This window comes from Eutrigla gurnardus (genome assembly GCF_963514095.1).
Source record: "Eutrigla gurnardus genome assembly, chromosome: 15".
Lineage (NCBI taxonomy): Eukaryota > Metazoa > Chordata > Actinopteri > Perciformes > Triglidae > Eutrigla > Eutrigla gurnardus.
Genome location: NC_139938.1, coordinates 2,477,747 through 2,490,315, shown reverse-complemented (window position 1 = coordinate 2,490,315; position 12,569 = coordinate 2,477,747). Strand labels below are relative to the sequence as shown.

Sequence of the window (12,569 nt, the reverse complement as noted above, 5' to 3'; positions counted from 1 at the left end):
TTGTTTTTCCCTCCAGCTCCTCTGGGGGAAACAATGACAGCTGCTGCCTGTTCAGCAACAGCTACCTTAATTGTACCGTGGCACTGTGAAACAGTTTGGTTCGGGGCCCAGTCGAGCATGAAACACTTTGAACTGGCTACGTTTTAATTGGCCTTGCCCCATGGGGGAAGGAAGTGTGTTATTGAGTTTGTGGGTGCTGATTCCATGCAGTCAGCCGGTAGCACATGATCGCAGGACACCAAAGTCCTCAGTTCTCCTCTTATTACGGCTCCTTGTGCCATCGACTAATATTCTACCGAATTTACCTTCATCTCTGACACTCAAATTTATGTCTCCAGAGAATGTGATTGTGCTTTAGGATCGCTGCTCCAAACTGTCCAGTTTTAGAAAAAAAAATCAGGAATGGAAAACCTCACGGTAAGCAGAGTTTTCTTCAGATGATTTGGTTTTTAATTATTTGTCCTTCAGTAGATCTGAGATTTCAAAGAATGTTTTAATGTCTTAATCTGAGATGCTGTGTTCCAGGCATCCGCTTCATTTTTTCACAGTTATATATTCTTTTTTCATGAGTTGTTGATATCATAAGTGTCTCCAGTCAGTTGTAGAATGTGCCACGCTTTTTACTTTTGTACATCCTGTAATTTTTTTGTACGAAACCAGAATATTTTGTCCAGGCTTTAATTTTCTTTTATGAAATCAAACTTTTTCTTCTGATATCTAACATTGATTTCCTAAAAATGTGCGAATGGACATCTAATACTGCTGTTGACTGTCCCTCAGCCAGAACAATGGCGCGAGATCATGAACAAGAAGATGCGGTTCCCTCCGGAGCTCATCGGTGCCATTCAGGAGGAGAAAGTAGAGCTGATATGTGGATTGTTGAAGACCGGGGATGGAATCACCCGCCAGCTGGATGAGTCTGAGGATCGCCAGTGGAGGGAGGCCCTCAACCTCTCCATCCGCTTGGGCAACGAGAATTGCATGGACGCCCTCCTGCAGGGGGTCAAGTTTGACTTCCGACAGATCCACGAGGCCCTGCTAGTCGCCGTCGACACCAACCAACCCAGAGTGGTGAAGCGCCTGCTGGACCGCCTGGACCAGGAGAAGGGCAACAAGATGGATGTGCGCTCCTTCTCTCAGGCCATCTTTGATCACTCTATTGACAACTCCCAGTTTGCTCCCGGCGTGACTCCTCTGACCTTAGCCTGCCAGAAGGACCTGTACGATATCGTCACCATGCTCACCCAAAAAGGTCACATCATCCCGTGGCCACATAAGATATCCTGTGCCTGTCTGGAGTGTCGTAACGGCCGGCAGTACGACCTGCTGAAGTTCTCCTTGTCTCGCATCAACACCTACCGCGGCATCGCCAGTCGTGCCTACCTGTCCATCACCTCCGACGACGCCATGCTCCGGGCTTTCAGTCTCAGCAGAGAGCTCCGGACGCTCTCGCAAAAAGAGCCAGAGTTCAAGGTCCGGTGATGATCCGTGCTTCCTGTGCATGTTGGCTGTCTGTGCTGTGCCTTGACTCCTGCTGTGGTGCCTCTCGTCCTGCAGCCTCAGTACCTGGACCTGGAGGAGCTGTGTCAGGAGTTTGCCGTGGAGTTGCTGGGCATGTGTCGCAACCAGAGCGAGGTGACCACCATACTGAACAGCTGTGGAGACGAGAGCCAGGACTCCTTAGAGGAGCAGGCCTTTGACGAGGGAATCCCCAACCTGTCCCGCCTGCGGCTCGCTGTCAACTTCAACCAGAAGCAGGTAGCTGGATGCAGAAACGACTTCCAGTGGAAAGAAGATGTGTACTTGATCCACAATGTGTCTCTCCCTCTGTGTGTGTCTGTGTGTGTCTGTGTGTGCGTGCAGTTTGTGGCCCACCCGATCTGCCAGCAGGTGCTGTCGTCTATCTGGTGTGGGAACCTGGCCGGCTGGAGAGGCAGCAGGACGGCCTGGAAGCTGCTCGTCTCCGTGGCGATCTTTCTCACCATGCCCCTCCTCTGCCTCGTCTACTGGGTTGCACCCAAGTCAAAGGTCACATCACACGAAGTGTTCTAAATGTAGACAGGGGTTCATTACGCACTTTCTGAAAGTAAAGTGTCACAGACTGGAAACGTGTGTTTTTGTGTTTTCACCAGGTAGGAAAAATGCTCAGGATTCCTGTCATCAAGTTCCTCCTCCACTCGGCCTCCTACCTGTGGTTTCTTATCACGCTGCTCGGAGAGTCGATCACGATGGAGCTGTATCGAGACAAGTTTGCTTCCCGGCAGCAGAACATGCTGCACAGCTCCTTCCACATGGTGTGGGTGGTTGGTGGGTTCCCCTTGTCTTTTTCTGACCCCTTCCGTAATGCAGAGATCTTCAACAGGGGGTTCGGGACCCAAGGGGGTCCGTAGAGTTACTGCTGGGGGTCCCCGAAATGATTTGATCCCAAACTTTTTTTCTTCCAAAAATGTTAATATGTCCAAGAATACACCTTAAAGCTATAGTCTACGATTTGGAATAAAAAAAATCCCTTCAGTCTATCAGCCATAGGCCTGCATAGAAATTGACCAATGGGAGTTTAATGTCTTAGCATTGTATGCATGCATCATTACAAAGTACTGTTATAATGAGGAACACAATTTTATACGATATGTAATAGGGGGTCCCTCCACCGGGTCACTATCAGGGGGGTCTTTGGCCTGGAAACGATCTCTGCCATAATGTTTAAAGAGGTGACTTGAAGTTAAAGGTAATTGATAACATTTTTATTTAATCGAATAATTAAAAAAACAGATCCACAGACCCTTTAGAAAGGTGCAGAATCAAAGTTTCACTTCTCGTGTAAAGTCTTTGGGGTTGCCAGTTACTGTCATGTAGTTGACATAAGCGGGCGCAATTTCAGTACCAGTCCCAAGTGCTCAGTACTGGCAACCCATTGAGGGCATGATCTTCGAGCAACAGCTGTGTTGTGATGTGAATGCAATAGAAAGCGAGTGCGAGTGCGACATCTAGTGGCTGGATGTTATCAATGTTGTCAATAGCACCTTTAACGCCTCGCCGTCTCACGTAGGCTTCTTCTGGTACGAGTGTAAGGAGGTCTGGATCGAGGGGCTGCGGTGCTACTTCCTGGACTGGTGGAACTGCTTGGACGTGATGGTGCTCAGCATGTACCTGGCCTCCTTCGCGTTGCGTGTGCTCATCAAGGTCAAAGGCCACTTCGTGTGCCACGATCATAACGGCTCGGAGGAGTGCGTCTACTTCACTCAGACTGGTGAGGGAAGCGTACACCATCCATCCAAAGTCGTTGTTGGAGGTCTCGACCCTTCGTGACGCGGAACTGGTCTCTTGCAGTGCGTGAGGACTGGCATCAGGAGGACCCCCAGCTGATTGCGGAGGTGCTGTTTGCAGTCACCAGCATGCTGAGCTTCACACGGCTGGCGTCCATCCTGCCAGCTCACGAGTCTCTGGGGACTCTGCAGATTTCCATCGGGAAGATGATCGATGATATGATGAGGTAAGAGCTTCTTCTTCTCACCGGCCTCCTGTGTTGTTGATCATCAGGGCACACAATGGAGCAAATGTTTCTTTTTTTTCATTTTTAAGATTCATGTTTATATTGATGATCATCGGAACAGCCTTCCTCTGTGGCATCAATAATGTCTATGTGCCTTATGTCATCTCCCCACATCTTGGCAGGTAAGAATATACAGTATGCATCACTCTTCTTAGTTGGGGTGAAGGTTTAACAACGGTCTGATCGCTGCAGGTTTAACGAGACGTTCCACTTCTTATTCTGGACCATGTTCGGCGTGGCCAACCAGGACTACGTGGACATGCCTCAGTACGTGTTGGCGGAGTTTGTCGGGAGGATTCTGTACGGCATCTTCACGCTCGTCATCGTCATCGTCCTGCTCAACATGCTTATTGCCATGATCACAAACTCCTTTCAGAAAATTGAGGTAAAGAGATCTCTTTTTTACATTACAACTGAAACAAAAGCATAAACCCCAACAACGGCACAGATACCTCAACATTCTTATTCCAGGATGATGCTGATGTTGAGTGGAAATTTGCCAGATCAAAGCTGTACCTCAGTTACTTCCGATTGGGCCTCACCATGCCTGTGCCCTTCAACATCATACCCTCACCCAAAGCCTTTTATTACGTCTTAAGGTGAGCCGAAGCAAATTTATCCTGCAAAGACACCACATTGTGTATCCATGTCTTTGTTTATTTACTTTAATTCTGTTTCAGGGGAACATTTAGAAGAATCTGCTGCTGCTGCCCTCGTCGTTCAGAGAACGATTATCCCCCTATAGCCTCTATGGTAAGTGTGTTCAAAGTAGAATAGATAAATCTTCATAATCTTTGCTCAACACTGTACTGAAATGCATGATGTTCCGTGTTTTAAGACCAATGATAAAAGATCAGAAGAAGGCAAGTTACCTTACCGGCAGCAGGTGATCAGAGCTCTGGTCCAGCGCTACATTGAATCCGCACGCAGGGAGTTCGAGGAGACCAAGAGGAAAGGTAACCATGACTACAACACTAATCTGTCCCTCAGTAATGCATCAAAAAAGACATGTTGCCTCACAAAACTGGCCTGATGCATGTCGCCCACTTTCATCTTTCTTAAATCATAATAATAACTTTATTATTACAGCACCCTTTAAAAATAGAGCAACAAAGTGCTTCACAAGTAATACAAAAATAACAAGAAACGCATCAGACGAAGTTACAAAAACAGTAAACTGTGGCGCGTCAACGTGTTCAATGCATGAACAAGTAGTTGTCATTAAAGAGCCTGCATGCTGTATTGTCACTGGAGTATTCTCTTCTCTCAGATATCGGTAATCGGATCACTTTGCTGAACAAAACCATCTGCAGGATGCACAACGATATGAAAGTCATCATGCCAGTTTTAATGGATGATGGACACTCTGCAAGCGACGGCCCGACCAAGGATGCTTCCTCGTTTCTAGGGAAATACATCACCGGTGCCAAGAACAATTTCAGAGGTTTTAACTGCAGACAAGATGACAAATATGCATCTCTTAAAGTGACAGTGCACCACAGAGAGGAAGGAATGGAAAAAGATTCGGTCGACTCGGAACCAAAGCAGGAGTCAGACACGCAACAGAACCAGCCGTGTGAATGTGGAGCGAAGGGATCAAAGCAGGCGACAGATAGCGATGTGGTGAACATGGAGGAAGGCAGAGCTCAAGTCGAGCTGGGAGACGAGAAGGAAAGTGAGAAGAAAGAGCAGGTGGAAGCAGAGGTAAATGAAGCGGAGGAGGAAGTGGTGGCAGGGAGAAGTTTAAACTGTGTAGAAGACAAGCTGAGAGCAGAGGCTGCAGAGGAGGAGGCAGAAAAAAGATGGGAGGGCGAGATGGCCACAGGGGCCACGCTGGGTGAAAGACATGCAGAGACCCCCGAACAAGCTGAAAGCATCAAGGTGAACAGCGAGAAGGCAGACACAAAGAGAGTAGGTAACAAGTTAATAGACATAGAGTGCGGTGTCAGGGAGAGCAATGCAAAACCTGGAGGCAAGAAGACGGTTCCCTCGCCGACGGGCAGCAGCAGCTCCCAGGACACGGGCTTCGGATCCCAAGAGGGAGCGGGGTCCATCGATGGGGTGTTGGTGGCACCGTAACCAGAGTCTTGCACATAACCGCCCGTAAACACATCAAATTGTCATTTTCTAATTTTTGATTTTTGTACAGCTTTAACAAACAAGACATTATGTGCTAATTAAGGAAGTATGCAACAATTCTCCTCGCTACCCTTGTGAGAGATCTTCATCTTTCTACTGAAAAGCTGATTCAGAGAATTCCTTTTTGGCAAATGTTTTCTTTTCTCCCCAATCAGCTAATTGGCCAATGGATTTATCTAAACGAAGTCGGTGTACGCTTTGTATTCAGCATGCAGAACTTGAACCAGTTGACCTTGTTAAGTGTCAGTGACGGTAGAAGAGTAACAAGTAGAAAATACATGAATTAGGCCCCTGATATTCATGGTTAGTTGATTAGTGTGTCCCTAGTTGAACTGCTGTCTTTCCTCACTGCCGTATTTCAAACTCCACTCTTCAATAGCAAAAAGCCTGTTGGTCATTCTGGTTTCTCTTTACATCCTTAGCTTTGTGTTCAATTAAAACACAATAGTTACTTTGTAACACAAATAAATAAAAACATTTGAAATTGCTTTAAGTCTTTGTGCCTGTGTTTCATGAAGGTAGTGCAGGGGAACAACACTGGCTGGGGTTATGAGTTAGTGTTTTTCCTCAGTCGGCTACAGTGTGACAGTCTGGGTGTCAGCTTGCGTTACACAAACTGCTCCCATGAGGCCGAATGCATGAACACAGCGGTTCATTAATTTATCACCTGCAGCATCTCCTGTCCCGAGGCACAGCCCAGCCGGACTCTATGGAAAAACCTAACGTCTAGTCCTTTGTTGAGTATTTTCATTATTGTGTCTGTACTGATCTGCCATCTCACACAAAAACCTCAACATCATTCAACAGGAAATGAAATCCATATCAAACACACACAGGCATGTCGTATCACCAGCCAATGATAATCGCCATCTGGTAGACCGTCCTCAGGGGCAGAAAACCCTCCTCCCGGCCTCTCGTTTCCTTAAAAACAAGATATATTAAGAATGTTCCTGCATCAAAAAATGCAGGACTACATATACTGTGTGTGTGTGTGTGTATATGTATATGTGTGTATATATATATATATATATATATATATATATAAAAAGCTTAATATATTCTTGACAATAGCAAGACCAATAAATGAGACTTAAATTAAGATTGTCCACGTTTATTTTTCTGGACCCAAGAAAACAAATTCCCATGACAACAGGCAGGGTAAAGTTCATTAATCACACGCATATTATAAAACTTGATTAAAAAAACACACTAATATTAATGAATATGAATTCCTTGTATTCATTCTGTACAAACATGCATACAACACAATTCATGATGAAAATCTTAAATAAAGACAAAATATTTGTGACCTGAAGACAGCGGCATATGTAAAACCCTCGTTACATCATATACAAATAAAAAGAACCCGTTTCCAAAAATACATTTTCAATGTGGGAGCTGGTGATAAGGGGGAGTTTGTTGATGTGAGCGACCCACGCTTCACTTAGGAACCACACATCAGGCATTCGTCTTTGTTCGCCAAGGAGCACACCATGGCAGCGATGTTGCTCTCTCTGATCTCCTCCGCGGTCTTGGTCGACTGGGCCTCCTTTAACTTCTCCTTGTTGAGGGTGAACTGAATGGGGTTGGCGGCAGGCTTCGTCCGCAGGTAGTACATGCCGGTTTTCAGACCCTTCAGAGAAAAGTAGATCCGTATTAAATGTTGTTTGTCACTATGAAGCAGCAAACATCAAGCCTGTATTCCTCCGGACTTACCAACTTCCAGCCATAGAAGTGCATGCTGGTCAGTTTGCCATAGTTGGGCTCTGCAATGTGGATGTTCAGGGATTGGCTCTGGTCGATGTAGGCGCCGCGATCGGCCGCCATCTTGACGACAGTCTTCTGGGAGATTTCCCACACGGTTTTATACAGCTGCTTCAGATCGTCGGGGATCCCCTCAATATTCTGTGGACAAGCCAGATGTTGGTGATCACCAAAAAGCAAGTCATTTTAATGTATACACTAATGTGACTTAATACTGTAATCGTCTGAAAAGTGAAGCCATTATTAAAGAGCCTTAATTCTTCCTAAAAGCCAGCAGGGGGCAAATGTTTGTTGCATAAAGAAGTCAGATTGTATAGAAGTCTATGAGAAAATGATTCTACTTCTCACTTTATTACCTCGGTAAACATGGTTCATGGTCTCAATCACACTTTGAGTCTTCTTCAATACAGCATGACATCCACTTTGTGAATTATGCTCAATTTTGAGTGAAACAGACAATAAGGCAGCATATGTCTTGCGAGTTGTCTGTGTTTTTTCATCTCACATTTTAAACCTTTTCAGTGTGTTTTCAGTTCATGAAAGTTAATTGGAACAGTTTGGTCACCTAAAAATGTTCTATTCAGCATTCGTTATACTTCACTCCACCTTAATCAGTTAAAATGGAACTAAGTCCGACCATTTACCTGGATGGACCCGTTCTGAGCAATCAGCTGGTTCTTCATGTCATCGGTCCACAGTCCTCTCTCTGTGAGGTCCTTCAGCAGGTGAGGATTCACAATCTAGGGGAGCGACAGAGAAGACACTAAGACACCTTTGCCCATATGGAAACACTTGGAGACTCAGAGAAGCGAATGCATTCCTGCTGACCTGAAACTCTCCCGAGAGCACCCTGCGGGTGTAGATGTTGCTCGTGTAGGCCTCAATGGACTCATTGTTCCCCAGTATCTGGGCAGTGGAAGCTGTGGGCATGGGGGCCAAGAGCAGACTGTTCCTTACACCATGCCTGAGGACACACGGGGGAGAAGCAGGGATGAGCTACAATCTCCTCATCAAGTACAGTAGAAATGATAAATACTAACGAGGAAGACTTACTTGGCAATTTTGGCTTTCAACGTTTTCCAGTCGCAGAGATCCGTTGGGGTTTTATCCCACATGTCATACTGAAGGATCTGGAAATCAAAAATGAGTTAGGATCTGAGCCAAACTGCTAAACTGCATCCCAGGATGGATTTTAGACATTGTGAACACTACTCACTCCCTTGCTGACAGGAGAGCCAGCATAGGTTTCATAAGGGCCGAGCTCCGCCGCCAGCTCACAGCTGGCCTCCAGGGCGGCGTAGTAGATGGTCTCGAAGATCTGTATGTTGAGCAACTGTGCCTCTGGACTTTCAAACGGATACCGCATGAGGATGAATGCATCAGCCAGACCCTGCACACCGATTCCAATCGGTCTGTGACGCTTGTTAGACCTTTCAGCCTGTGAAGCGGGACAGAAGAGCCACTTGTTCACAGAGCACATAAGACCCATGGTTGTCACAAAAAAGAAGCAACACCACACGAACGCATACCTCAATCACTGGGTAGTAGTTGATTTCAATGATCTTGTTCAGGTTCTTGACAATGACTTTGGTGACAGATGCGAGCTTTTTGAAGTCAAAGGTCTTTTCCGGGGTGACGTACATGTTGAGGGCAATAGATGCCAGGTTACAAACAGCCACCTGAGTGGAAGGAGGAACGAGCCAGATGAGCATTAACAAAATAATGTAATGGCTGATTTAGATATTGCAAAAACAACGACACCTGCTGCCCCTCACCTCGTCTTTGCTCGTGTACTCTACGATCTCCGTGCACAGATTGCTTGATTTAATGGTGCCCAGGTTCTGCTGGTTGCTCTTCCTGTTGCAGGCATCCTTGTAGAGCATGTACGGTGTACCGGTTTCCGTCTGAGACTCAATGATGGCGTGCCACACCTGCTGAGCCTTCACCACCCGCTTAGCCCTGCCCTCCTTCTCGTAACTTAGGAGAGACCGGATACAGGGGGCGGGTTAGTTAGCGATTGGAAAATGAGCCATTTGTTTAAAACAGGGTTTGCTTTGCCGGTCTTACCGAGTGTAGAGCTGCTCAAACTCCTCTCCCCAGCACTCCTCTAATCCAGGACAGTCACTGGGACACATTAGAGACCAGTCCTACAGGAGCAGGAGAGGGAACATTTTCAGCAGGAGCCTCAAACCATCACACCCATCAGAAAACATAGAGAAGAATATGGAACAGGAGGGCGATTCCCTTCGGATATTCACCTGATTGTTTTCCACCCGTTTCATGAACAGGTCTGGGATCCACATGGCGAAGAACAGGTCTCTGGCCCTCTGCTCTTCTTTCCCGGTGTTCTTCTTCAACTCTAAGAAGTCAAACACGTCGAAGTGCCATGGCTCCAGGTACACAGCGAAGGCCCCAGGTCTCTGAACACACATGGTGATTCATTACTACCCGACCTACTATCTAGATTAACAATGTCCAGCTCCATGACAGCGTGTACCGCACGTCTTTACCTTGTTTCCACCCTGGTCGACATAGCGTGCCGTGTTGTTGTAGACCCGAAGCATCGGAACCAGCCCGTTGGAGTTGCCATTGGTCTGAGAAACAAGGATCATTTTAAGTAAGACAAAGACCAAAGCTCCTCTGTATCTGCTGGATTTGAATCCCTGTGGTATGCATGTAACTCACCCCAGCGATATAACTGCCCGTTGCTCTGATGCAGCTAACTGCCAATCCAATACCTCCAGCTGTCTTGGAGATGAGTGCACACTGCTTCAGGGTGTCATAAATACCATCGATGCTGTCTTCCTTCATGGTTAGCAAGAAACAACTGCAACAACATAAACAAATCCGATTAGGGGGCGAGAGCAAGTTTAGAAGGGAGCATCAGAGATTTGGTAAACCCGGATCTTTACCTGGACAGCTGAGGTCTGTTGGTGCCGGCGTTGAACAGAGTAGGCGAGGCATGGGTGAACCACTTCTCTGACAGCAGGTTGTACGTTTCAATGGCAGCATCAATGTCTTGTTCGTGAATCCCCACGGACACTCTCATTAGCATGTGCTGGGGCCTTTCAGCAACTACAGAATAAAAATGGATTCATTAGCAAATAAACTATTAAAAATATCCAAATAACACGCTTCTCAATGAGCTATAGGAAAACCAAGGCTCACCTTTGCCGTTAATCTTCAACAAATACGACCGCTCAAGAGTCTATTAGAGCAAAAAGGGCCAATTAGATTTATGATCAAAGTATCTGCTTGAGAGAAGTAAAATGAAATAAAAAAAATACCTTAAAGCCAAAGAAGTTGTACGAGAAATCTCTGTCATAAATGATGGCTGAGTTGAGGCGCTGCAGAGGATAGAGGGGAAAAAAAGCTCAACATGATTACAGCGACTTCATATTTGAAAACATAAACAAAACACATCAGAAAAAGCAACTTACACCCTTGTTTCCAAGTACAGTGTCGAGCATCTCCTTGGAGATCATGGGAGAGTGCCGTTTATTTAAGGGGTTCACGTAGTTGTAGAGGTCTTCCATCACATCTAAAATTGCAAAGAGTAAAGAACGTGTGATAGAAGTAAATATGAACATTTTAGAGAGAGAGAAAAGAAATCAATAGTGCTATTTCTCACTGCAAATATATTCAATGAGTGTGGGTATTGTTTAGGCCATCAAATAACCATTCAACTGATTAGCGCAAGATGGCAAAATTAATGTAGTGCATTAATGGTGTAATTTATTTCAATGCAAATTCCTATTTCTAAACACATTTATTGCACACACATTCATCATACATCCTGTTACAAAGTCCTGTATTGTTTCCTTCCAATGGTGACCTAAAACTTAGCACTTACCGCTGAATACTTTCTTGGTCTCTTTGTGTAGATTAGACACTGCAATTCGCGCGGCCAGGAGGGCATAGTCAGGGTGTTTGGTGGTGAGGGTGGCAGCGGTCTCTGCCGCCAGGGTGTCCAGCTCCACAGTGGTGACTCCGCTGTACAGACCCTGGATCACCTTCATTGTAATTTGAGCCTGCAGAAACATGGTCCAACATCACTGAATCTGAGTCAACAGTGTGACTCATTTACCTCATTTTATGTTGTTGTTTTTTACTTTATATTTGTTTGAACTTACAGGGTCCACAAAGTCAGAGTTGAGTCCATAGCAAAGCTTCTGGATGCGAGATGTGATTTTGTCAAAAGTAACTCCCTCCTGGCGTCCATCTGAAACACACACACAAACACACACACACACACACACACACACACACACACACACACACACACACACACACACACACACACACACACACACACACACACAATATTAAAACATATTTGGTCAGTTTCTGAGGAGAATAGTTGATGAACTGTGGCTGTTAATTGGATTCCCTCTCCTAATCAATACACAGGAAGCCCGCCCTGAAACACCTGTCTTACCGGTTGTTATGACAACAAAACCTCGCTGTTTCGCGCCAATGACACGGATGCCAAACACAACATAATAGCCCTCTTCAAAGCATTCATCAGAGGGGAGTTGTCAACGTCTTTACTGTGAAAAACACGCTTAAACATCAGAAACCAAGCATTCATGTAACGCCTCGGATGTGTCGCTTCTGTTCAAACAACATTATTCAACACTAATCCCAGCTGCAAACTGAGAACATACACTTTCAGTTTTTGTCCTTTCATAACTCAAGTCTTTGTTTGGTTTCTCGACGGAAACACTAACAAAAAACCCACCTTAAACATAACTGAAACTAAGCTGAAGACTAATACGCGATGTTTCTTACAGGTATTAACATTTATCGCGGTTTGCATATATTTTAACATTTTCCCAAGTCCTTCACATCCCCGCACTGTAACATTTAATTATCCGTTAGTATTTGGGAGAAAGCTAAACTATTAAACTACTTTACCTCGCTTGATGACGTGCATGTTGGTTCCTTCAGACAGCAGTTGTCTACTGTATATATTTGCAGCTTCCGGACGAATAAAACACACAGTTGTTCTAGCAGGTTATTACAACGAGAACAATCGGTCCACACGGTTGAATCTCAAACTGAGGGCGCCAACGACACACGAGCCAGTAACACTGCACTGTGCTATCGGCTC

General features: G+C 45.6%; 2 protein-coding genes across 2 annotated transcripts; one reads left to right on the top strand and one right to left on the bottom strand.

Moving 5' to 3' along the window:
- The first annotated feature begins 305 nt into the window (after positions 1-305).
- On the top strand, positions 306-6,148 carry LOC311026298 (short transient receptor potential channel 2-like). The gene is made up of 13 exons (XM_084029764.1): positions 306-417; positions 781-1,473; positions 1,558-1,758; positions 1,864-2,028; positions 2,268-2,307; positions 3,050-3,250; positions 3,331-3,493; positions 3,583-3,675; positions 3,746-3,938; positions 4,025-4,152; positions 4,234-4,306; positions 4,392-4,509; positions 4,824-6,148. Exons 1-13 carry the CDS (start codon positions 403-405, stop codon positions 5,630-5,632), a joined length of 2,892 nt encoding a protein of 963 aa, XP_083885890.1. The 5' UTR covers positions 306-402; the 3' UTR covers positions 5,633-6,148.
- Positions 6,149-6,787: 639 nt separating this feature from the next.
- On the bottom strand, positions 6,788-12,523 carry LOC311025906 (ribonucleoside-diphosphate reductase large subunit). Its single transcript, XM_084029059.1, has 19 exons — positions 12,374-12,523; positions 11,590-11,678; positions 11,310-11,487; positions 10,897-10,997; positions 10,744-10,803; positions 10,625-10,664; positions 10,369-10,531; positions 10,142-10,283; positions 9,967-10,050; positions 9,715-9,876; positions 9,524-9,603; positions 9,232-9,433; positions 8,986-9,135; positions 8,673-8,894; positions 8,510-8,586; positions 8,285-8,420; positions 8,101-8,196; positions 7,409-7,597; positions 6,788-7,325 (listed from the first exon to the last, which is right to left on the bottom strand). The coding sequence occupies exons 1-19, from the start codon at positions 12,390-12,392 to the stop codon at positions 7,137-7,139; spliced, it is 2,379 nt and encodes a 792-aa protein (XP_083885185.1). The 5' UTR covers positions 12,393-12,523; the 3' UTR covers positions 6,788-7,136.
- Between the last annotated feature and the right edge of the window lie 46 nt (positions 12,524-12,569).